Raw genomic sequence first — 24,895 nt, forward strand, 5'->3', positions numbered from 1 at the left:
GAACCTTCCGCGGTAAGAAGCAGGTCTTGGTCGAGTGGCTTGGCTATGACCGTTCGGAACAGACCTGGGAGAACCAAAACTATATTGAGCAGGTTGCCAAGGAGCATGTTGACGACTACATGAGCAAGCTTCAGGGAACGGACAAGGCCAAGCCCAAGACCAACACCAAGGCCACTTCAACATCTAATGTTCCATTGTCGAAGAAAAAGGGGATTGCAAAGCCTGTCGCCAGAGGCAGGGGTAGACCCCCCAAGGCTGCGACGAAACCAACTACCCAGAAGACTCAAGGCAGGACAAGAGTCACCAAACGCTAGGTCAAGGTTGGCCAGATTCAGCATGTGTTTAGACTGTATACTAGGACGGGTGTCAAAACTTGTTGCGGGATGCGATGTGGTTTCGTTTTATTGGATGTTTGAGAAATAAAAATTAGGTATATTGTTTTATGACGGGATGATTCTTTTTAGTAGTTCATTGAGTATGCGAAGTAGCATTTTCGCTTTTGTCTATCTGAATCCCCTGCGGCCTTTTATTTCCTTTGTAGTAGAGGACTAATATCTTGAGTAATTAATATCTTGAGAATTAAGTGTATATAAAGTCATAATCTAGAGCTATTATTAAATAGTTTATTTTCCTGATGCTGCTGTAGATGAGATGTTTTGCTCGTAAACTCCGTATGGAGACGGAGTTTTGGCTGCTGACTGGGCCCCATCAGAAGGAATCCTTCATCAGCATGGGTGCTGACTGTATCCATCACGTATAACTCTCTCAATTCCTCTTCATCTTTTCTTCTCCAAACCAACATAATATTATTAAAAATGGCTTCTTCACCCAATATTTCCTATCGCATCCCTACAATCATCATTCTCGCCGTCCTCGCCATCTTCGGCCTTGACGCGCTCCTCCTCCAGCTTGAACGCAATGGCTACATGGACATGTCACGCACCATAATCCAAGACCCTCTCCCTCGCTTCTTACCCGACACAGACAGACTGATCCTCAAGCGATACACGGGAATTGGTCTTCTTGATGATTTCTTCGCCTTTTCGAACATCGTCTGGGCGAGCGTCACCGATGGTTCGAGGCCGGAAGTGTCGCTTTTCATGATTTGCTTTGGAGGCCAGCTCATCGCTACTTTTATGGTGTTTGTCATTGAAGCGCAGAGAACTATTGGATGGAGTCCTCTTGTACTCAAGTAAGTTGCTCACTGTCTGAGACGAGTTCCATGAGCTAACGAGGTATTGTAGTGGTGCTGTCTGGCTGTGGGTTATCCAGTCTGTTGGCTTTGGCTTTGTCGCGCCAGTATACTACATCGTGCATCTCCTCTTCACCTCCAAGGCGTCATATTCACAAAGCGTTCATGTCCGCGACTATCTCACTCTTCACACTGTCTTTCCGTCTTTTTTTCTGGGCTACATTGTTCCCTGTATTTTCCTGGTGTATCCGTTCTCCAACTATAATGTTCGACAGTGGTCCAACGCCGTCTGGTCAATGGCTCCTTTCTACATTTTTATCCTCCAGACTGTTTTCACTGGAGTTCTAAAGAGGATTAGTGTTGGACAGGATGCGAACAGGTCAAGGGTTATGCTAGAAAAGGCTGCTCTGAGACATGCCTACGGATTTGCCTGGAACATCGCTGTCGTGAGCCAAATGACCACCTACGCAGTCCTCATCGCAGCGAGCGCTTTTCCAGGTTTGTTCCCTAAAGGTATCGCGGCGTCGTTCACCATGGAAAAAGTCTTTGGCCCCGATGCAGCACCGCATACGAACAAGCCCATGTCCAGCGCTGGAGCAGCCATGCATAACTTTCTCATCTACGATTTCGCTACTGGTTCCGTCGCGGGGCTTATCTGGGGTCTGCAGCAATTGTTGGAGGTGAAGCCTGAGTTGAAGGCTGGGGAGGAGAGGACGAATCTTGCTAGGGGAGTTGTTACGAGTGTTTTGCTTTCGGGACCTGGCGGCGCGCTTGTTGCGTTGATGCAGCATCGTGATGAGTCTGTTTTGAGTGCTGAGGCCAAGGCTGAGAAGACAAAGTGATTGGATCAATGGAAAATTGGAATGTCTCGTTCTAGGGATGTAGGATACAGCTCAATTGTTATTTAAGCCTTCTCCTCTCTATTCTCGCCCAATGGAACATCTAGTCCGTGACGTCCACTGTAGCCAGACACTTCAGCTGGCTTCCAGCCATTCTTCTGCAACAACGTCTCATCTTTAAGACGATACACTTCAACCTTGAGGGGACGGCAGCACTTGATCATCTCCTCTTCACTATCCTCTCCAAAACCCCAAAGCGAAAGATCACCACCAGGACACGTACCTACCCACATTAGCATATAAACTTCATTCATTTTGGGACAAAGACTTACTCAACGCCATCAAAAGATCCTGCTCAGCCAAAAACTCAATATGATCACCCTTCTCCGCCGGACAAGGATTCATAAAATATCTTCCCTGCTCATCTAACCCAGTGACCTGGAAAATGTTAATCACATCATGAACATCCTGCTCGTTTAGTCCAAAGGGAAGAACCGCGCGGGTTAGGTTGGAGTGGCATTGGAAGTTGTACTGGCCCCCACTGAGGACGGTGTTGATGTAAGGATCACATCGCGTGCCGAGCAAATCGTGTACGCGACCACCATGCTCGTCAGTGCCGTACCAATCCAAGCTGTCTTTGATGATAGTCGCCAAAGGACGCATGTAAGGTAGGTTGGACCAGAGACGGTCGTAGGTTGAGACGTGCGAGGCGTGGAGCTGCTTTGTGCGACTTGCCCAGAAGCGTTCGCGCGGGTTGTGGGCGTTCCAGATGTTCAAGTCGCCTGTGGCTGTAAGTGAGCAAACCACATCAATCGTCTCCCATTTTATTCTTACCAACTTGCGGTCCTTCGGGGGTACTAATCTTTACGATTGACCCAGCAGGTGCCTTCCATGCCTTTCCGGAGCGAATGGGAAGAGTAAACTCTTGGATGAGCTCGCGAGGTGCATCGCGGATGGTAGAGTAGAGGGTCTGATCGACGGTGAGGACAGAGCCAGGGCCCGGGAGATAAGCCGGGACTGGCTTCTTGATGGGTTTTCTGTTCTTGAGACGTTCGGCACCTGTGGAAGACATTTTTATTGAATTTTTATTTGAGTATTTGTTTATTAAAGGGAGAAAGTGAGATACGAGGCTTTTACACTCGTTCTTGGGTTTTGGTAGTGGAACCCTTGATGCAGCATCAGTCATCTACGGGCTATAGTCGGGGCTGGGTATTCCGTTCTCATTCTGAAATCCATTGCGATGTAGACTATCGGTATAAAGTGAATGTATGCGCGGAAAATCAGCTGGTCCTCTACGTAAATTTATGGCTGTAGGTACGCCATCGCATTGCAATGGAGCGATCACCCTGCAATGCGACTTCGGCGGTCGGATTACACTCGGCTTTGTGAAGGACTCATTGAGCATACCACTTGATCGAATTGTTCTTCCACTGAGGCGATATACAAGGCTGAAATCCAGGGATATATCGGTCCATTGATCGAATTGCGCTATTCTGTCTGTTAATTGTGGCATGGAATGAACGTGTCAACATGACAGCAATTCGACATACCGTGGTGTCAGCATTAAATATGACTAGTCTGAGATCCTGAAGCTATTACGGTGCAGTCATTTATCCATTCAATTTAACCCCCAATAGCTGTTCCATCTCATGTTTTAATGACTCCACGCCGGCCGGTAACGCTCAACGTCTCTCGTCTGGGTCAGACCATCGTCTCTGACGTTGAATACGTCACGTGGCACAAATTCTTTAAAAACCTTCTGGTCTGCCCCTCATTGCCCCTCCATCGCCCAACCCACCCCGCCTTATGACTTGAAGTCTTGCCTTGCTTTTAGCTTCTCAAATCACCAACCACCCTCCCGAAAACATCAATCATGTCCGAAGAAGCAAAGCCAGTTGTCCCCGAAGAGGGCGCTCCTCCCGCTGAGGGCGAGGCCGGTCCCTCCAAGAAGGCCCTCAAGAAGGCCGAGGCCAAGGCCAAGAAGGAGGCTCTCAAGGCCCAGCGCGCCCTTGAACACGCCGCTACACAAGCTGCCGCCAAGATGAGCCTCGAGGACGACCCAGCCAAGGACAGCTACGGAAACAAGCAAGTTACCTCCGAGTCCTTCAGCAGCGACGCCCAGGAGGTCGAGATCCGAAACCTCGACGAGTCGTACGATGGAAAGACCGTCATTGTCCGCGCCTGGCTCCAGAACTCGCGTGTTCAGAGTGCCAAGATGGGCTTTGTAGAGCTTCGAAAGGGTGGAAACTGGGATATTCAGGGTGTCATCATGGCCTCTGACAAGGAGCCTGTTGTTAGCAAGCCCATGGTCAAGTTTGTCACCAGCATCAGCCCCGAGAGTTTCGTCGTTGTCCAAGCTACCGTCAAGAAGCCTCTCGAGCCCGTCAAGAGCTGCCGCGTTTCCACTCTTGAGCTTCACATCAACAAGTGCTACGTCCTCGCCCCTGCTCCTGCTGTGCTTGGTATGACCATGGATGCTGCTAGCCAGCCCATTGTCAACTTCAGCGACGAGAGCAAGGCTGGTGACGAGGCCGAGAAGCCTGCTGAGACCACCTCTACCATTCCCTCCGCCAGCATGCTTACCCACCTCGACAACATTGCCATGCACAAGCGAACTCCCGTCCAGCAGGCTATCGCAGACATCCGTATCGAAGTCAAGCGTCTCTTCCGCAACTACCTCGAGCCCCGCCATTTCAAGGAATTCGAGCCTCCCTGCCTTATCGGTGCCGCCTCCGAGGGTGGTGGTAACGTTTTCCGACTCCCTTACTTCGGAGAGGAGGCTTTCCTCGCCCAATCTCCCCAGTTCTACAAGCAGTTCGAGATTGCTGGAGGTCGTGAGCGCGTTTTCAGCTCTGGTCCTGTTTTCCGTGCTGAGAACTCCAACACTCCTAGACACATGACCGAGTTCACTGGTCTTGATCTGGAGATGGAGATCAAGGACTCTTACCTCGAGGTTCTTGACGTTCTCGAGGGTGTCCTTCTGTCTATCCTCCGTGGAATCCACGGTAAGTGCAAATAACAGCCGCGAAAAGACATTAGCTAACCACGTTCAATTGCAGAGCGATGCGCCACCGAGATTGAGACCGTCCGATCCGTTTACGGTTCCGAGCCCCTCCTCCTCCCCGAGCCCGGCAAGGAGGTCCGCCTGACCTTTGCCGACGCCCAGAAGCTCCTCCGAGAGGAAGGCCCCGCCGAGTTCGCCAACGTCCGCGACGACGAGGATATGAGCACTCCCCAAGAGAAGGCTCTGGGTGAGGTTGTCCGCAAGAAGTACAACACCGACTTTTACGTCATCGACAAGTTCCCCGAGACCGCTCGACCCTTTTACGCCAAGCTCGACGACGCTGGCACCACAATTGGAGATGGCGTCCGCGTCACAAACGCTTTCGACATGTTCATCCGAGGACAAGAGGTTCTTTCCGGCGGTCAGCGTGTCAGCAACCCCGACGAGCTCGAGGAGCGCATCCGCGCCAAGGGCATTGACCCCAAGAGCGACGGTATCAAGGAGTACCTTGCCGTCTTCCGACAGGTCGGTGTTCCTGCCCACGGTGGTGGTGGTTTCGGTCTCGACCGTATCGTCGCTTGGGCTCTGGCTCTTCCCAGTGTTCACCTTGCGGCTTACTACCCCCGTACACCCAAGCGACTTGCGCCATAAGGTAGTGCATTCGTTTCTGGGTATGTTTAAAAGATTGGTGCTGTAGATCGTGTAGGGCGTATGATGTTTGACGTGTGTTCATCTAGTTTACATACAGACGTATATAATAAACAAGCGTGATATACACCTTTTGGAAAATTCAGCAATCAATTGATCTCGGTCGTTCATACATTCTAGAAGCAATAGCACACCTAATCTTCCATCCGCTCAAAAAAACACAAGTTCATTCATCATCAAGAGTTCCACCACCCCATCAGCTTCTGCATCATAGTCTCTTCCGTCGTGGAATCACCAGCTGCCTGGCCATACGAGTCCACGAATGAAGACACAAATGTCCTTCCTTGCAAGCATCCCACATTCGACTGCCTCAATTCCCTCCCATCTCTCACAGCCGCGACAAGAATACAACTCGTCTCGTTAAATTTTGTCCCGAGATCAAAGCCCGTCTCGAAGCCCGTGACGTTCGCTTTGCCCATTGGTATCATGGCGCTGCCGGGCTCGTACAGATATACATTGTAGGCTTCAATGTCTGTCGCGCCGTTCCAGCTCACATACCCGAGAACTGAGTCACCAGCCTTTTCGATGACTAGTGCTGGCGACCATGTTATAGGCGTGCCTGTCCAAACGTCTTTGAAGGCGCGATAACTTCGGATTGACTCGTCATGCCCAAAGCGCGCTTGCCAGCGAAGATCATGCCCGCCTTCAGGTCCATACTCGTGCACAACACCACCAGCACCCCAACTCATAAACGAGTTCCCATTGCTAAGTCCAATCTGGTAGCTCCCATCCTGCGTAGCAACCTTTGCGCGATCAGGCGAAAGAATGCGCAAAACCTCTGGCCTCTCATCAACCTTTGGCGGCAGCTTTATCTTCAACAGCAAACCCCGAGAATGCGTCTTGGTAATATCCTCGGGACTATTGTGGTTGTCAAACATGCTTATCACCATTCCTTGCGTTGAAGCTTCAACCGCACGAACGTGGTTCTGCCATCGGAAGCGTCCATGGGGTGGCATAGCGCCAAAGTCGCCGCCCTTGGTGTTTCCTCTTAGTTCCCAGAGGACTTTACCCGTTGAGCGAGAGATGAGAAAGACGGACCAGAAGTTGCGACTGCTGATGAGGAAGGAATCGTGGTTGATGGCTTGGACGGAGTTTAAATGGAAGAAATCGTATGGTGACATTGGTGTACCGCAGCCAGAAGCTGTGATGAGAGGTAGCATGGAATCTTCGGGCCAGAAGTGATCGAGGGCGCTCCAGCTGAAGAGTACTTCCTCCGTCTCGATATCGATCTCGAAAAACATCGAGTCCGACACGAATCCTCGTTCTGAACCGCCCATGGCAGTGAGGTTGTACGAAGTCGTGTTGTAAGCCGTGACCAAGATCGTTCCCCTCGTCGTCAACTCCTGCTCATGAAAGTCCAACTGTCCCTTGAACTTGTGCCCAAACATATTGTTGATGATCGCATCAAGATGGATAATTGTCTTTTCATACTGATTGTTCATAATAACCACCTCCCCAAATCCATGCGCACCCTTTCTCTCACCGCGCCACAGCGTGAGAAACTGCTCATTGTTGATATTCTGCACGCGAAAGCCTTCTGAAGCAAGCGGTTGGTCGTCGTGCGCATAAACAAGCTCTGCGTTTTGCTTCATGATGAACGAAGCTGCCTGCGCAATCCCCTTGTCCTCCCCTGTGGATTGTGGTGTGATAAAGACGTATCCCTTTGAGAGTTCGCCCCCGTTGGGGTTCCATTCGACATGAGGCGGGTTATGCGGCGAGCTTTTGAAACGACGAAAGATAAACGTCTTGTCATTGCTAGGTCTGGTGATTTCGAAGTGACTCCAGGAGCGAAACGTCTTGAAGCCCTTTTTATCGGTGGTCGATTCATCTTTGACTTCTTTGACTTCGTCTTTCGCCTTTTTCTTTGTGATTACTTCAGGTATGGCTTCTGATCGTTGTATTCTCGATGGTGGTGGTGGTGGATTGACGTCGTCGGATTGAGGGACGGAAAAACAGTACCACCAGAAGAGGAGGTTAACGGATATGACGATGAATGCGACCTTTTTGGCCCATGGGGACCCAGAGACGACGACCATGATTTTAGCGAGGCATAAAGAAAGGGCTGATCGCGAAGCAAGACAGACCCCCAACGGGTGGGCTGGCTGTGATATAAGGGCTGTTGGGATGAGATGCAAGGGAGACGGGGACTTGTTAGTGGGTAGCAGAAATGTTGACATCCTACATCTTGGGATACATAAATAAGTGGTCTAAGAAACATAGTCTAAATGACATAAACTGACCTACTAATTTCGTCCCTTTTGATACCAGGAGCCAATGTTTCTCATACCCTGGGCCCTCAGTCCCTGACAAACTGTTATCCCGTACATTTTGTACGCTCAACCCTACATTCTGGAATGGGCGCCCCTATAAAGTAAGACACGCATTCCACGAAAGCTATCAAGGGGGGCTGAACCAGAACCTCCCTTGAGACTTGGGCGGTGGTGATTGGCCATGTTTCAGTTTGCGGATGGGATGTGGAAATAGAGCTGAGGCAAAAGAAATGCGATATATTACAATTAGTGAAATCCCATTGTATTGCAGGTTGCACTGGAATTTGCATGTGGCCTCGCTTGAATGATACTTGTTAGTTAAGATGAGTACTTTGGTAACCAATGGTAAAGACAAGGTGACAAGTCCTGTTCTGATACTGTGATTTATGTGTAAGTTATGGCTTAGTAAGCTGAAGGCACCTGAAATGCCTTAAGTTTACTTATGTGTATCTTGAATAGTTTGACTACCTATAGTTAGCGATCTAACCTTTGCGATAAAAGTTTATTGCCTCTAAATCGAGACGTGTAAGTCATGACGACAATAGCGAGGATGGTAACGAGAATGGTGGCCAGGCCTCAGGGTATTAGAAAAATTGACCGCTGAGAACATAAGAGACGAAATTAGTAGGTCATTTTATGCTACTAAAACTATAGCCTTTAGGCTATTTACCTATCTTTATAACCTAAGACTTAGGAGGTTAACTTTTCTACTGCCCAGTAACCTCAAGTTCGATAATTCGCAGTTTTTGACGAAAATAGTCAAGATCATTTGACCTCTGATCTAGGAGGTCAAGAAAGAGATCAAGTCTGAGGAGGGCCTTGATAGTGAAGTGGCGACACGCAACACTAGGCTCCGCGCTAATGTCAAGTCTCGAAAGGAGAAGGCCATGGGAGTCAAATTAGAGTCAAATTAGAGGATGAGGACTCTGATTTTGAACTTCCTGACACTGATGATGGCGAATCTTCTGAAAGCGACAATAAGTCCACCGCTGATGATGATGACGGGTGACAGTAGCGGTGGTGGTAGTGGCAGTGGTGGCACTGTATTATCAACAAAGCGCAAGCGGCCTAATGCAGGCAAGTCTGCTAGCATAGACGGTGCTGCTAACCAAGACAATGGAGATCACGACGATCCAGTGGATGTCGAGAACCCAAGGAAGAAACCCAAACACTCACGTCCTTCTAAGTCTGGTTCTGCTCGCGCTCCTACTGCTCCTAGCAATGGTGCTACAACTGTTGGCAGAATGACCAGATCAACCAGGTCTGCCCCTTCCAAGCCCAACACTGCCGCTTCTAAGTACAAGTCTGTCAGTTCTAGGTCTAAGGGGAAGGGGAAGGCTAAAGCGCCTCTGAGCAGTATGACTGTTGACCCTGAGGATGACGACAAGGACGAGGATGGTGGCCAGGCCTCAGAATATCAGAAAAATTAACCCCTGGGAACATAAGAGAGAAAGTTAGTAGGACAGCTTAGGTTACTTAGACTATGCTTCTTAGACTACTTGTGTTTATGGTCTAAGACGTTCAACACCAGGGTCCACATCCTCCATCCAATTTGACTCCCAAGGCCTTCTCCTTTCGAGACTTGACATTACGCGGGGCATAGTGTTGCGTGTCGCCACTTCACTACAGTATCAAGGCCCTCCTCGGACTTGATCTCTTTCTTGACCTCCTTGATTATAGGTCGAACGATCTTGACTATTCGTCAAAAACTGCGAATCATCGAACTTGAGGTATTTCTCTTATTACTGTGATTCACATATAAGTCATGGCTTAGTAAGCGAAAATAATAATAGAAATATTTCAATTGCAGCTTGAACAGTTGGGCCAGTTATTATCTACTGGGTAGTAAAAAAGTTAACCCTTTAAGTCTTAGGGTATAGAAATAAATAGCCTAAGGAGTATAATAATTTCATCCCTTATGCTTATAGCGGATAATGTTTCTGATACCCTGAGGATCATCTATCATGTTCTGCATTAATCAGTACGTCGTCTCCCCATCGACCCAAGTGCCTTGTGAAAGGATGTATAGGATCGAGCTCAAAAACCATAGCTTCTATAGGAGGATGGTCCATCCAATCATAGCTCAATTGATTCTCATCCACCAAACATGTGACGCCATTGCCGGTATGTAGAATAGCAACCTCGTCCCATGTGTTTTTGACGTTGGGAGAAAACGAAAAGTCTTCCCCTGTGTTGTTTGATCTATTGGTCTACCAGCCTTTCCATGATATAGAAGCAGATGATGATGATGGCTGGACGCTGTAATGGAAATGACAACCTCCAACAAACGACGGGGTCCCCAAGCCGTAAATCTCCCAACTGCGAAGGTTGGGCATCATTTGGGCCATACAAGCTGACAGTTTCAACAATTCGTCGATGCGATCCATTCGCCGATTCTTCCGTCCTATGCATTCTCGTACTACTTTGGACTCAAAACAAACCTTCTCAAGCATGTGCCATCCTGCGGTAGCGAGCGGCTTGGTCAAAGAAGCATCTACAATCGACTTCATCGTCTGTAAGCAAACCGTCGAGTCGTACGGTTCGACAACCGAAATTTGCTTGAAGCGACGTCCCTCGATGGATAATAGCTCGACAAGAGACAGCGGATTGACACGTCCCTTGGCTGAGATATTCAAAGACATGGGCCTCTCAGCATAATACTGAAAAACTTCGAGAATTTCTCGTAAACATGGGAGGAAGTGCTCTTTGAAATGCTTGATGTACGTATTTTCTGCTCTTACTCTCGGTCTGCACCATCGTTCTAGTCTGAGTGACGATAACCGGACCAAGCTTTCTTGCATTAGCCAGCCCAGTGCGCAGGGACTCAGCTGGCGTTTGAACTGGTGTCTTTGCAAAAAGGATGTGACAACTTCGACGTGGGGTAGACGGAGGCCGGTAAAGTCCAATAGGGACCCGAGATATCTTTCCAAGGCACGGCAGCCCTCAGAACGAAGCTGTCTTCTGATGGATTCGCACCAAACTTCTTCATCATTTTGGCAACTTGGAAATCGGATGTCCGCAAATAATTGATCTTCATGGCGCCAGTTCCAGTGTTTCAGATGGAACTTGTCGGCAATCTGGGAATCATAAAAATGATGGTCCGTGTCTGAAGAGGATTTGATGTTGAGTTCCAGGGTTAAACCATGTTGATGCTGATTTGGTGTCCAGGTTGAGAGAATACCCAGAAGAGCCTGCATTGATTGAGTGAAGATATGATTATTCCGCTTCGTCTCGTCTGTACTTTCAGGCTCACAGCAATCCTCGCAGTCGTAAGGCGGCAGAATGATAATGACTGAGATATTGCGGATACTGTGTCTTCTGCAAACGTTGCTACCGCTTGTCAAGCGGGCGAAATCGTCCAAGTCGGTAGCGTCACGGATGATGAGGGAGATATTCTGAAAGGTGATGCCTTCAAAGAAACCTTGCCACTCGCGAGAGACTGTGGCATATGAAGTGGCCTCCAAAAGATTATACCCTCTTCTCGAAACCGAGTACTCCTCAGTTATATGGCTGAGAATAATATTTCGCACTTCAGGGGGGAAGGTGATTCCACGACATATTTGCGATTGCGAGACGTGTGAGTCCAGAAGAATGGCGGGAGAAATGGAGAGGATGGACAGTCTTTTATAGTGTCAAGGAGCAGTGAATAAGATTATGTTTAAAGAGATTTCTTATGGTCATCTGATAAATGTTATTAAATAAACTTGAGGGAATATGAGGTTTCCAAGATGATACTTGGTTGAATCCTGAAGATTTGAACTCAAAAGTGACAACTATGCTTATAACTCAACTTTATACATGGCGACTGCCTAGAGTTTATATGATTTGAAACACAAATGGGGAAGAGGTGGTTGAGCTGACATCTTGAAAGCTGCACTGTATACCCGGCAGGTGGTAATCAATGAATATGAACGTTTTGTAAACCTTTAATGAAGTCATTTACTTACAGTAAACCTATTAGGCCATATTGTGTAAATATGGATTCATATTTAATTCGGGCTGTGTCAAGTATGGTCTCGTCCAAAGTGGGAATCGGATCAATGCCAGATAGCTAGTGGAAAGGCGATCGACGTGCAATTTATCAAACAGACGATGTTCTTGAGAATAGCTCATGTACTTAAATCTCCTCTAAATCGTCCGGCGAAGCATTCTGTTTCTCTACTATAACGGGGAGCGGAAAGAAGGTAAGTTATCTTAACTACCAAGCAAGAACAGATAGTAACCCAAGTAACATAACCTTCAGAACTGTTACAATTATACTTTGAATAAGAGAAAATGTCTCCGGGGTCCCTTCAAGTAAATATGCAACAGATATACCAGTTAATGATACTGACAAACCGCCAACAACCTCAGTTATAGTTGACGAGTGCGAGATTGTAAATGACCATATAACTAGACTGTGTTAGAATGATACTTATCTGTCGAGGTTTCGGGCTGGATGAGTTGACCTACGAGGAATTACATTCTCTTGCACTCCTATACAGATGCGTATAACAGATGGAGCCCTGAGCCCATTACTCTGTACTATGCAAAGGAGAATAGAGGGCAATAGAGAACAAACACATGCGATTGCGACTGTATGGCCGTTAGTATGATAAAAGATCAAAGACACCCCGGTCATTTCACTACTTACAAGATGCCTGCTGAAACTTCAGCAGGATAGTGCCAATGATCATCATCAATACCAATACTCCGAATCCATCAGTGTATCCTGCCACATAGTTTCTGTGAACATCGAACTTTGTGATTGCGGAGAGCACAAAGACCAATAAGTATCGAATGAGTCGTCGCTATTAAAATCCGTTAGCACCTCAGGTAAGATATAGTTTGCGTAGTATACTTACTTGCACAGTCTGTCTTGCAATCTGTGATGCCTTATTTGCAGACATTTCCTTGTAAGATATTTTATCTTTGGCTGATAGCCAGCTGACCTCATCTGGGCTACCAATGAGGCATGTATGAACAGTCGATGGAATTTTGCACAGAACGATACCAATAATTACCATCAGGTATGGGTACCATTGGTGAATCGGTGATCCCGAGGCTAGTACCAGAAACTTCTCGCCAGTGAGAGTCAGTGCAAGTAGCACTAATGGTAGTTCCTCCAGAGTGAACCAGGTCCATACAATGGCTACCATGCATGGTATCTCGAGACCGCTGATGAATCCTTTTACCACTTCGCATATAAACTCGTAGTATTTGCCACCGTATATTGGCCAGAATAGATCAGCCACTATTGGCTGAAGGAGAACAACAATCGGCAACGCAATCAAGCGGAGATTGATCTTGCAGTAAGCGTAATGCGTAACAGGTAAATAGAAAAGTCCTTGATAACCTATTAGTCCTTGTAACAGAGCTGTGGTATGTTCTCACCTTTCAGGGAAGCTATACAAAACCAGCATTTGTGAAGAGAATATTTCGATAACAGGAAGTAAGCCCATGGCTGAGCGAAGGCAAAGGACAAGGCGTATCCGAGTGATCTATATTGATTGGCCGAACTCTCAAACTCATACGGCGGTAAGAGTGGGGGTTGCAGAGATACCTATAGAGATAACTATGGGTATGTAGTACAACTAAGTTGTTGTTAGACTTACCAGAAAGAAGTACATAAATATCAAGACACGCCATTTCTTAGGCACATCCGCAGCTATGCTATTTTCAGTAGCATCATTAAATCGATTAGTGGCTTGTCGATTCTCTGGGCGGATGTTCTGCAAAGTCGGCCTTGAGGTCTGCGCGGTAAGTAAGTCGAGCGAGAGTCGTATTCCCTTGTGCTTATGGAAGTCCTCGACTCCTTTCAAGTCCGTTCTAAAAACAGATTGGCGGTGAAAGGCTGGCTGCTCTGAATCATATGAGCAAAGAAACTGGCCGTACAGACCATCTCTTTTTCTCAATACAAGCACTGCGGTTGGCGGCTCGTCACTGACAATGTATGTGACTGTCATCAACCGGGTATCGACAATTGTGAAATCGTAGGCACCGGCGTCGTCCGGAGTAACCCGTTCTGGTCTTGATATGCATGAGTCGTGTTGAGGCTCCATGATCTTGAGCCTGCCATGGTTGAATCCCCATAAATATTCCTCAATCATGTTGACACCCACTCTTCCCTCTATGCCGATCAGTCGACCCGATGGAGCAATCTCCGCCGTGGAAATAGAGCGTTTCAGTAGAATAAAGGCGCGAATGATGGCAACACAGGCGCAGATCCATAAAATAAGTCCCGCTGTAGAGAGAAACAAGTGGTATCCTGTGGGTACGATTTGCAGCACATAGGCCAAAAAACATAGCAGTAAGCATAAGACGACGAATGATTCGACGAATACAAAGTTTATACCGTTGGAAATGTCGCCAAGACGGAGTCTTGTAATGTCACTCTCAGGATCAAGGTTATCCCAGTCTATCATGGCTCCGTAGACATTGTCCAGGAGCAGAACATCGGGACCCAAGACATCAGTGACTTGAGGATGCACCTCGGTGATAAGTTGCCTACCACGGAGATCCACCGAACTATACCAGGGGCCGGATGGTGGAGGATCGAAACAGATAACGCGACTCAGGAATGCACCGCAGTCGTTTTTAAACGCAAGTTTCGCAAATGCCTGCAATCCTGAGTCTCCCTTATCAACAGTTGGACGGTGTCTACGAGAAAAAAGACCCATGATGGCATAGGTGATGTCACCCTGGCTGAACTGATCCGTCTGTCGCCTCGAGAAACATTCAAAAGCAGCCTCCATGAGCTGAGTCGTAGTCAATGTTGCCGATCCCTCAAAATGATGGACGAGCTCTTGCACAACAATGGCATCTTCCCATGCACGCTCAGCGAAGTTCCGTTTCGCCATTCTCATTGGCTCAGAAGTATCTGAAGCAATGTATAGCTGGATACGATGCTCATTCGGACAAAGTAAAAGCTCTGGTAGCGTCCACAGTCGGGAGCCCCATTGTTGTAGCCAAGGGGTCACCTTGTTTGGTGAGAATGCCTTGAGGTCCTTGCTGTCGAGGATGGATGCAATTTTGTCTTCGGTAGAAGGACCAATGGCAATTATCATAGAATGTGCAGCTCGAACGATATCACAAATATGATATACATCGTCACTACTACTAGTAGCTCGTGCAATACCATCGTGGCTGCGAATACATTCGAAATCAAGCCAAAATGACTTCTTCCCAGCTCGTCTAGCTGCATCAATGCCCCAGTCAATTAACTGCTGGCGGTCCCTGTGGGCGAGTTGTTTATTGGCGTTCCTCTCCGCTTCGGAAGCATATATGTAGTTTTCGATCTCTTCGTCCGTAGCGACTCGGAACTGAACGCGCGTGTATGAGACGAACACAAATTCGAGATCGACATTTTCGTTCTCATGCTCCTTGATATAATCCGACACTTTAACTGTCTCGAACCTTCTATTCTCAAAGTCGGTGACATAGCAGAGGTACCTGGGACGAATAAGAGGCGAAATAGTATCGAAAGTCTCGTACGGTTGGGAAGTAGTAACACCTTCTTGTAGCTGGGCCTGGGTTATGATTGAAGACGACCGGGCATTATGCAGCCGTATAGGATCTGTATCGTGTTGAAGAGAAGTTGTCGAGGCAGAAGGGCCGCCTAAAACATCTGAATAGGTGGATTGCATTGCCGATGACAAATTGTGTTCTGTACGGTAAGGGATAACAGGGTTGTAAGATTCATTTGGCGGGGTTTCGAAACCAGCGAGCTGAAAATGAAGGTCAGTATGATGAGTGGTTTGAAGAGATGCCATTGTCTTACCAACATGTAAAGCCAAGGCCACGCAACAACACATCTCAGTATAGCAAAGCATACGGTTGTCCTGCTGTAGTGTCTTTCCATAGTACCTGGATTCAAGATTGGGGAGATAATCCAATACAAAACCAACTGTAATGACGATACACGCGATAGTTTCTTCGATCGCAGCCATCTGGAGGTTCTCGGGAGATGACGTGGGTCTCCTACTGTTTGTATTATCGAAGGCACATGAACATGTCCTGGCTGAGGATAGATGCCTCGGAATTCCTCAAGAATGGCCATAATTGGCCAGAAGTTTAGAAGAAAGAGACACTTGTTTTTTTTTCTCTGATTGGAGAGGACAAGATGTTGTTTTAATGTAAAGTGTAAGAACTGATTATGCATCTCACATAGCCACAATCACAGCCTGCTACAACCCTGTAAACACAGCCTGCTTCCTTGGCCTTCTTGGCGGCCTTCGCGGCTAAATGATGTTGATATCATCTCAAACTGGATAACGCCGCATAAGCGAAGGCAAAAAAGCCCGAAAAAGAACGAGAGCATTTTTTAATATGCCATGACTGGAATTAATATAATGTAAAGCTCAAATGAAAGAGTGGTAGCTGGCGAAAGATCGACTGCCGACAGCATAAGAGACGATTCTATTAGGGCAGCTCATATTACTTAGATCACTTAGATAACTTGTTTCTATTCCATAAGATATAGAGGGCTAAACGTTCTTCTGTCTAATAGCTGGCGTATTGTATTCTAATTGCCCACTAAACTCTGTAACATAGGAAAAAACTTGCTGTGCTGAACTGACTTTCTCAAAAGCTAGCTGACACTCCTCCATAGCTTCCTTTCGTACCACCAACCTACCGTCTAATTGGTTCATACTGACCAGTCTGGGGATTATATATGCTGACAACACTTGAAGACGAGCTCGTCGATGGATTAAAGCTATTATTGGTCCTGTTTGTTCTTGGTCGATGGTGGACCAGTGTATAAGGTCTCCGCTGCTGATAGTAGTGCATCGGAGGAGGATACTGTATAAATGACTGACTTCTGTACTGAGACTTTGGGTAATGAAAGTAAGGGCCGCGATTTCTCAAATTTGCATGCGAAGGGAGAAAAGGCGGGGGTTGCATGTAACGAGGAGGTGCCTGTGATGGATATCGAGATAGAGGTTTGGACGGCGTGACGATGATGGTCTCAGGATCTGGCAGATCGTCTTTAGATACAGTAGCTAGTTGCCGAGGATGGAAAATGTTGAAAAGACAGGTTATCATAAATATGGATCCAGAGTCAAAGACGTAAAAGTATATTTCGGTACCTTGGACAACGCCAAGAGGGCCGGTGGCATATTCGATGACACGATACACGGATCGGACGAGAACAAGACCGCAGCAGAGGTAAAGAACGATGATCCAGCGTTTCCAGGGCATTGTGATAACAGTGCTTTGACTTGTTGGGTTTTGGAGGACGCGAGTGTGGGCGATATGTAGAACAGAAGTAAAGAAGCCGAAGAAGTAAATATGGAATGCGAGGCCACCCACGATGATGAGCTGTGCTGTTCTCTGCTGGATAGCGTCTGTTGCATTTACTAAGTAGACAGCACCTGTTTATTGTTAGACGAGGATAAGAAATGGTGAGTGTTATTTGACTTGCCGGTTAATTGGGCTGCAAGAGAGATTATATCTCCAAAGATAAAGACCTTGGGCAAGACCCTGACAGGAACAAGAGAGTGTATATCTGCATCCAAAACAACAATGATCTTGCTTAGAGTCATGTATATAGTCGCAAGCATTAAAACTGGACCTGAAAGGAGTGTAAAGGTCTGGATTGCATAAGGAAGGGTAGACCAGTTTGGTGACTCTTGTGACGACCAGACACGGCACCCATATCCAACAGTTTCAACTATGAAATGTCAGTATTTATTTTCCCATGGCAATGGTATTACTCGCCAGCGGAGCCAAGAAGGAAGGGAATAAAGAACCAAGTCCTGCATCGCACAATCTGCATCAAACAAACCAGTGTAGAAGCAAAAAACAAGCCCAGAACGACAAGGGTGGGAATAAAAGAGGGTTCATAATGATACAGCTTAATCGCTGCCATAATTAATGAGAGATTTTACTGACCTTTATTTCAAGGTCAGTAGTAGAAAAGAGTGAGAGATGTAAAACAAAGTGACATTTTGAATGAGACAAGATGGGGCGGGAAAGATGTTTTGTCTCGGGAGGGGGACATGATGTGTCTTGAATAAGAATAAAACGCATTTAGAAGAAAGATAAACAATGATGTACTAGATATGAATTTCTTGTTTACTGCTGGGCATTTGTCTTTGGTTGTGATGAATGCGGATATGGGAGCTGTTTCCGGTCTGACCCACTGACTGGATGCAGTTGCTGGAGTTTTCTTGGCTCATCAAGTAAGACATTACCCGTGGCTATGAGAAAAGATTTAATTAGAATGACGGATCAGGAACAGGATGATGTTGAATTAAACCGCCAATACGCAGGGCGGCGACGACACCAGACCTCGAATCAGGAACGCGTTTACGTACGAGTCCCGCATACTTACTACCTGCGAGAGTTGGACCCGACCGTTCACAAACATCACTCTTTGGCCAGGAAGAGCCAATACTGCCCTATGTAGGGCATTTTTGGTGTATGGAGTATGTTTAGCCACGGAGGCATTGCAGGCTGAATCTTTAATATGGCGTCAAGAACTTGTTTGCGCTAGAGAGCATCTTGCTCTGTGGTGGGGGGAGGGGGGGTTAATTATTGTTTTCAGGTGTAAATATCGTGCACTCGCTTGATTTGGGTATTGCGTATGATCTGCTGATATCTGCGCCAGAGCTTTTCCTGTGCCAGTGTTGGTGACATTGGCGGCGGTGGCGAGGGTCGCAAGAAGAGGTGCAACTCAATGCCGACTTCGTCGGCCTATGGTGTGTGGCTCAGGCTGCTTTGCATGTTCCTCTTACGCCTCTCACAGTAGACATCTTCAATTTATGTGTATTTAATGAATAACTCCTAGACGGAATTACAGCTGGGAATTCGACGTCTGGTAATGTATGTAAATGGGCAGGAACATGAGCAGAGCTTTGAAGTGCCGCTGGAAGAAGTATTGTCCCTGTGGCGGTGAACTCAACAACCCTGGTTTTGATTTAACATACCTGAATCATAAGCACCTGAATTGTAAATTTGAAATCCGTATGGATTTGTTCAAGAATGGCTCCCATAAGAATTGTGCTATCGAGTTGATAAATCTCAATGCTACACACACAGTTTTGGTCGCTTGGAACGTTTATGGTGGAGATAATTATAGCAGTTACAAGGGATAGAATCAATCACCGCTTACTCTTCTGGGATATTTCTGTATTCTTGTGGGATATTGGATTCCCCTTCTTATAAAACAATAACAAACAACACATATTTAGCGAAAAAGTGCCACATCAGCTAAACAGTGTATTAGATTACTCGCTTGTTACTCAAGCAAGCCACGATGACGCTCACGTGGCAATCTTTGTTGTTCTCCTCTTTGTTACCGCTCGTCCGCCAACACACAATCAACAACTTACATTCCAACTATCACACCTGAAACATTATCGAGAGCAGCTGAAATGACTAGAGTTCACATTCTGCGCCATGGACAAGCCCTTCACAAGTTTGTTTCCCTCTACCGTTTTATACTAAAAGCTGACTCGCAGCAAGTGTCCAAAGAGGCTATCCCCACCGCGACCCTCCCCTCACAGACCTAGGCACTCGACAAGCCCGCAACGTCCAGCAAACCCTCAAAGTAAAAGCCGATCTGATAATCGTATCGCCCATGACGAGAACCATACAAACAATGTACATCGTGTTTCGATATCTTCTCATCACAGGGGATGCAGAGATCCAGGTCTGGCCTGACCTACGCGAAGCCCACGACGCCACCTGCAACAAGGGCGTTGCGCGTGCAGATTTAGCGGCAAAGTTTCCTCATCTCGACTTGTCGGGGTGTCCAGAGCGCTGGGATTTTCCGTCTCATACCCCTGGTGATGCGACGGTGCGTGCCGAGAGGGTTCGGCAGAGGGTGAGTGAGATTGCCAAGGCGGGGAAATACAAGGATATTGTGCTGGTAACGCATCGGGGCTTTGCTGCGTTTATGGTCCAGGGTGACAGGTTTAGTGTTTGTGGTGAGAAAACATTCATTAACTACTGTTGAGTAAGTTGTGCTGATTATATGCCACAGAATACAGATCTTATCGATTTGCAGACAGAGACGAGATTGACAAGGACAAGAGGTTTGGGTTGAATGTAGACACATGCGTCAAGCAAGATTTTGGACCTACACTTTTGGTACCGTTGGTTGAAAGATAGAAGTTGATAGGGCTGACATGGATGAGGGTTTCATTACCAAAGTCCCGTCGATCATGGAGTTTCGGGTCCGGGGTAATATGGACGATTGGTATAACGTCTTCCGTCTCACTCAGCAACAGTGATCAGCATGTGAATTTGAATAGCAATCCAATCAGTGACTGAAGAGAATGTCGCCGCCACGTCATGTACAGAGTGCCATTGTCGGTTACCACAAAACAAATGCTACTCTTTCTGCCTTGTGATCATAAAGTTCCCAGATCTAACCTTATCTACAACACGAAACGGAATTCACTGATTCGTTCAAAAACATCAATAAACACAATCCAGCAACATCATTGGACAAACAAGAACATCAAAAGCTTGTGTCCACCAAGAGCTTACTCCAAACAAAGGACCAAACTAGCCGTTGAACTAAACACATAGTGTCTACAATAGCAGCCACTCATCCCTGCAGGTGGCTGTGCGGGTTAAGCTGAGATACCGATGCTGCGCTGCGCTGAGGTGAGCCTAGGTTCTATTTACAACACCATGGCGTTACTTACGGTCAGCTTAGCCACCATCGGGCTCCATCAGCATGTAAGCGCTAGCAGGGCTGAGCTCCTACGCTCGGCATCACGGCAACCCTTTTGTTTGATCTAGGTCGTTCTTTAAATGCAAGCTTACCTCGTCGTTTCTTTATTTTATCATCTTGTTTCGTTTGTGTCTTTTCAGCAGCCATACCTGAATTCACAAGAGATTTGGCCTAAAATATCCATCATGGCTCCAACACGTCCGCTGCTCTACGTCGCCCTTGGGCTTCTCATGGTCGTCTCCATCATCGAACTCTCCTTCATCTCTGGCATGGTCGGTTGGCTACACCGCACCGCGACCGGAACATTCTCTTTCCAATGGCAGGGTACAAAATACCAGATTAAAGGCGAACCAGCCAACATCATCACCGACCAAGGCCACACCAGCAACGGCGCAGCAGGAACAGCATTCGTCCTCATCGGCTGCGGAGGCATCCTCGCTCTCATCCTCCGCAATAGACAAAACCCTGGAAAATTCAGTCGCTTCCTCTACACCACTTGGCTCGTCTTCAATGTCCTCAGTTTGTTGCTTGTTCTTTCAGCTCTCATCTACACCTTTGTCGTCACAAACGAGCACAACGGCCAGAGCATCATTCCCAGCGTCGCAGCCAAGCTTAATGCTGGCCAGAAATACCCTCTCGAGTCATGGACACCGCAGAATTGGTTCTCGGCGCTTCTAGATCTTGATCTTAGCGACTCGAACGAGAGAAGCGATATTGAACATCACCTGCGACTCATGAAGGGTTGGCAGTATAACCTGATTCCCTTCTTCGTCATTCACCTCATCGAGACTGTTCTTGCGCTTTGGGATGCTATGCAGCGACGAAACGAGCTCGTGCCGGCTTATGCACCAGCCAAGCACGACGCCTACGGACCTGTTTGATGGGTTGGTCAATGGTAGAAGCATTCATGGATGGAGGTGTTATTATTTGGGCATAAGCGAAAATCAAAATGTTGTATATACATGCATGGCTTTTAATGATATATAATGACATTTACTAAATGTCATTTCACCTTCTCAATTCGTTCAAGAGTCCCCGAGTCAATGTGATTACAAATCCCGCATGTTAATCGTAGGGCGCAACTAAGTGAGCCACTTTGCTGCAGTTGTATGGGGCATCAACACTGGGTATATAATCTACCAAGCAACCTCACCATCTTCCATCATCAGTGCTTTACTCATCCTTGATCACAGCAAAAATGACATATACACTCTACATCGGAAACAAACGTTACTCCTCTTGGTCAATGCGACCATGGGTTATCCTCCAATCCTTCGCCATTCCCTTCGAAGAAAAGCTCAACCTCTTCAAACCCGGTCTTCGCCAACCCGACTTCCTTGAATTTTCCCCATCTGGAAAAGTCCCCTGTCTTCACGACTCTGAAAACTCAATTGTCGTGTGGGACTCACTCGCCATCTGCGAGTACATGGCCGAGAAGCATCCCGAGATGTGGCCATCTGATGTCGCCGCACGCGCCTTCGCACGAAGTGCTGCTGCTGAGATGCATTCTGGTTTCCCTGCCATTCGCGACGAGTGCTCCATGAACGTCGGTCTCTGTATTGAGCTGGGTGAACCGAGTGAAGCACTCCAACGAGATATCGACCGCTTCAATGCGCTGTTCAAGGAAGGATTGGAAAGGTTTGGTGGGCCATGGCTTGCTGGCAAGTTTAGTATCGCGGATGCCATGTATGCGCCAGTTGCATCACGCCTCAAGACGTATGGTATTGTGTTGGATGGTGCGGCGAAGGAGTATGCTGATAGGTTGTTTTTGCAACCTGCCGTCCAGGATTGGATTAAGGAAGGGCTTAAGGAGACAAGCAGAGAGCCTTTCCACGAGGAGGATTGTTTGAGAGGACGCAGGGTGTTGAAAGACCTGACCAAGGAGGAATGGTCCGATTGAGATCACTCATATTCTACCCTGTAGCAGGCCTTGACGCCACAAGAATGGTTGACACTGCTTGTGGCCTGTGCACTATACGCATCGTCTTTGTCGTACCAACAACACTGTCCCACTCGAATGCAGGAAGACCTCTGATTCTCGTGGTTGGTGACTGGGACGATTAGTGACTTAGAAAGCTCGTTGACAATACTTACCGCCCAGGCTGTGAATGCATTACTGAAGGTTACACTTAATTTGCCTTGATTGTAAGTCGAGACTTCTGCTCACCAGGCATCAGAGGCAAACAACAATTCTACTACATATTATCTTCACACAGCATTGTACCACGAAATCCTGGTGAAATCGTTGTTAAATCTGATGTTTATGCTTGGGTTTAGCAAAATCAAGGTAGCCTGGAGTCAATGATGGACCGAACCCATGAAGAAATTATTTGGGTCAAGCGACCTTATCCCACGCTTGCCGGAATACACAAAATGTTGTCAACAGCATTTTCAACTCGGGTAACAAATGTTTATTATTTAGGAATCCATCTCATGACTTGTACCTAGTACGGCCACTTGAAAGAAGTAGAAATGTTGATTGAAAACGGCTCTGGCTCCGTCAACGACTCAACCCGTCCAAGCAAATGTTCAAGCTGCCTAAACGCCGCAGGAGGGGCATACTGAGGCACCATATGACCACTTGTCTTGACCGTAGCAAGAGTAAATCCTCTCTCAGAGTGCACTTCTCCCTGCACACTTCCGCCAGCCCAATTCTCAGTGTTCAAGGCAGTGTTGTTGATGATTGGTACAACAAACTCTTGGCTAGGTGCCTTTTGAAATCCCTGCTTGCCGTTCCACTTAAGTCCTTGCACCGCAAGAGCCGTCGTGTTTGATGTGATGATGTAGTCTGCCATACCAGAGCCGATAATGACGTTGTTTGTCTTTTCGACGAGCGTTTGGAACTTCTTCTCGTGCTCGGCTGGATCGTAGTGCGGGTCATCTTTGACGAACACGGGACCAGAACAGGATGTCCAGTTCTTGGGAGTGGAGGGGGCATGGATCGCTTTGCGGACGTCGGGAAGGTTGAAGTAGATGGATGCGCCGGGAGCAACATACTCGACTGAAGGAAAGCCTAGAATATCCCAGAGAACGGGGCAGGTATCTTGAACGTGGTAAACGTTGAAACAGGGGTTGATGACGGGGATTATCTCATCAAAGTGAGAAGTGATGTCACATCCTTTAGTCGGAACAGACTTCCACGGCTTTGGGGGAGGAGGGTATGTCAGATGCGCTTCACGATATTTGTCCAGACCACATTTCTCATTGTCGTTCTCGAGGATCTTCTTGTTCTTATTGGGAATGGCAAAAACACTCTCCCAATGTCTGAAGAAGGCTGGGAAAGCTGCCTTGTCAAGGTGAAGCTCGTCAGCGTACGGCATGACGGGATCATAGTACAAAGCACCCTGGACGTCGTAGTACTTCTTGTCTTTCTTGTCGAGCATGGCAGCTCCGACATAGGGAATGTAGACACCGGCGTAGGATTCACCGGTCACGTAAATCTTCTTGCCTTGAAGGCTGAAGGTGTCGACGAGATTCTTCCACCATTTGACGAACTCATCTGCAGTCTGAGTGTTGTTGTGAGCTGTGACAGGGCCAGTTGAGAAGCCTGTGCCAATGGGATACTCGACCCTGGTTCAATTAGAAATATTTATGAGAATAAGTCGAGAGATGTCATACCAAATGACATTGGCGAGTTTGTGCCATGACCATGCGTTTGGAACGGGCTTGTATGTTCCGTACTGCCACTTGAAAGGACCATTCTCTTGGATGAAGCCTACAGAACGGATTAATATCGTAGGAGTGATGGTGGAGATGATAAGAATACCTTCCAGAGAAGAACATCCCGGACCTCCGTTGAACCAAATGACAACATCATCTTTGCCAGCTGGGTTGACAGTTGGAAAAAACCAGTAAAAGAACTTGGAGTCTTTGGACCCGTTCTTTTTCAGATCGACTGGGATCTGACCGGCGTAGCTTTCGCCAACATCAAATGAAACTTCGGGAATGCCTTTTGGATCAACATAGAATTCTATTAAACGTCAGTCAGCATGGATAACGTCCTGGTGGTATTGGTAATCATACGAGAAGTCTTTGTGTTGTAGTATTGGGTGTTTGCTGGTTTGTTTGTTCGTGAGTCGATAGCAGAGGCATTTGTCAAAGTAACAAGGCTAAGAGCCGCCAAAACCACTGTTTTCAAGCCCATCTTGAAGTCAATACGTGACAATCTCAAAGATAGAATGCTTGAATAAAGCAAGCTGAGAGAAAAAGGTGCAA

The 24,895-nt window shown here is 47.2% G+C and overlaps 12 protein-coding genes across 12 annotated transcripts; 7 read left to right on the forward strand and 5 right to left on the reverse strand.

Moving 5' to 3' along the window:
- FGSG_04557 (uncharacterized protein) lies at positions 1–506 on the forward strand. The gene has a single exon (XM_011322728.1). It carries the CDS (start codon positions 120–122, stop codon positions 312–314), a length of 195 nt encoding a protein of 64 aa, XP_011321030.1. The 5' UTR covers positions 1–119; the 3' UTR covers positions 315–506.
- Positions 507–815: 309 nt separating this feature from the next.
- On the forward strand, positions 816–2,034 carry FGSG_04556 (uncharacterized protein; the record flags this gene model as incomplete). The annotated part of the gene is made up of 2 exons (XM_011322729.1): positions 816–1,192; positions 1,245–2,034. 2 exons carry the CDS (start codon positions 816–818, stop codon positions 2,032–2,034), a joined length of 1,167 nt encoding a protein of 388 aa, XP_011321031.1.
- Positions 2,035–2,057: 23 nt separating this feature from the next.
- FGSG_04555 (uncharacterized protein) lies at positions 2,058–3,103 on the reverse strand (the record flags this gene model as incomplete). The annotated part of the gene is made up of 3 exons (XM_011322730.1): positions 2,058–2,314; positions 2,364–2,813; positions 2,866–3,103. The coding sequence occupies 3 exons, from the start codon at positions 3,101–3,103 to the stop codon at positions 2,097–2,099; spliced, it is 906 nt and encodes a 301-aa protein (XP_011321032.1). The 3' UTR covers positions 2,058–2,096.
- A 788-nt stretch (positions 3,104–3,891) lies between these two features.
- On the forward strand, positions 3,892–5,805 carry FGSG_04554 (uncharacterized protein). Its single transcript, XM_011322731.1, has 2 exons — positions 3,892–5,036; positions 5,091–5,805. Exons 1-2 carry the CDS (start codon positions 3,905–3,907, stop codon positions 5,684–5,686), a joined length of 1,728 nt encoding a protein of 575 aa, XP_011321033.1. The 5' UTR covers positions 3,892–3,904; the 3' UTR covers positions 5,687–5,805.
- Positions 5,806–6,071: 266 nt separating this feature from the next.
- Positions 6,072–7,779, reverse strand: FGSG_04553 (uncharacterized protein; the record flags this gene model as incomplete). Its single annotated transcript, XM_011322732.1, has 2 exons — positions 6,072–6,099; positions 6,242–7,779. The coding sequence occupies 2 exons, from the start codon at positions 7,777–7,779 to the stop codon at positions 6,072–6,074; spliced, it is 1,566 nt and encodes a 521-aa protein (XP_011321034.1).
- Positions 7,780–9,005: 1,226 nt separating this feature from the next.
- FGSG_04552 (uncharacterized protein) lies at positions 9,006–9,443 on the forward strand (the record flags this gene model as incomplete). The annotated part of the gene is made up of 1 exon (XM_011322733.1): positions 9,006–9,443. The coding sequence occupies one exon, from the start codon at positions 9,006–9,008 to the stop codon at positions 9,441–9,443; it is 438 nt and encodes a 145-aa protein (XP_011321035.1).
- A 4,249-nt stretch (positions 9,444–13,692) lies between these two features.
- FGSG_04551 (uncharacterized protein) lies at positions 13,693–14,852 on the reverse strand (the record flags this gene model as incomplete). Its single annotated transcript, XM_011322734.1, has 2 exons — positions 13,693–13,745; positions 13,892–14,852. The coding sequence occupies 2 exons, from the start codon at positions 14,850–14,852 to the stop codon at positions 13,693–13,695; spliced, it is 1,014 nt and encodes a 337-aa protein (XP_011321036.1).
- Positions 14,853–16,352: 1,500 nt separating this feature from the next.
- On the reverse strand, positions 16,353–17,193 carry FGSG_04550 (uncharacterized protein; the record flags this gene model as incomplete). Its single annotated transcript, XM_011322735.1, has 2 exons — positions 16,353–16,410; positions 16,628–17,193. The coding sequence occupies 2 exons, from the start codon at positions 17,191–17,193 to the stop codon at positions 16,353–16,355; spliced, it is 624 nt and encodes a 207-aa protein (XP_011321037.1).
- Positions 17,194–19,597: 2,404 nt separating this feature from the next.
- On the forward strand, positions 19,598–19,954 carry FGSG_12234 (uncharacterized protein; the record flags this gene model as incomplete). Its single annotated transcript, XM_011322736.1, has 1 exon — positions 19,598–19,954. One exon carries the CDS (start codon positions 19,598–19,600, stop codon positions 19,952–19,954), a length of 357 nt encoding a protein of 118 aa, XP_011321038.1.
- Positions 19,955–20,865: 911 nt separating this feature from the next.
- FGSG_04548 (uncharacterized protein) lies at positions 20,866–21,561 on the forward strand (the record flags this gene model as incomplete). The annotated part of the gene is made up of 1 exon (XM_011322737.1): positions 20,866–21,561. The coding sequence occupies one exon, from the start codon at positions 20,866–20,868 to the stop codon at positions 21,559–21,561; it is 696 nt and encodes a 231-aa protein (XP_011321039.1).
- Positions 21,562–21,878: 317 nt separating this feature from the next.
- On the forward strand, positions 21,879–22,580 carry FGSG_04547 (uncharacterized protein; the record flags this gene model as incomplete). Its single annotated transcript, XM_011322738.1, has 1 exon — positions 21,879–22,580. One exon carries the CDS (start codon positions 21,879–21,881, stop codon positions 22,578–22,580), a length of 702 nt encoding a protein of 233 aa, XP_011321040.1.
- A 544-nt stretch (positions 22,581–23,124) lies between these two features.
- Positions 23,125–24,824, reverse strand: FGSG_04546 (uncharacterized protein; the record flags this gene model as incomplete). Its single annotated transcript, XM_011322739.1, has 3 exons — positions 23,125–24,250; positions 24,299–24,650; positions 24,704–24,824. The coding sequence occupies 3 exons, from the start codon at positions 24,822–24,824 to the stop codon at positions 23,125–23,127; spliced, it is 1,599 nt and encodes a 532-aa protein (XP_011321041.1).
- Positions 24,825–24,895: the final 71 nt, after the last annotated feature.

The sequence above is a fragment of the Fusarium graminearum genome, chromosome 2 (genome assembly GCF_000240135.3).
Source record: "Fusarium graminearum PH-1 chromosome 2, whole genome shotgun sequence".
Taxonomy (NCBI): domain Eukaryota; kingdom Fungi; phylum Ascomycota; class Sordariomycetes; order Hypocreales; family Nectriaceae; genus Fusarium; species Fusarium graminearum.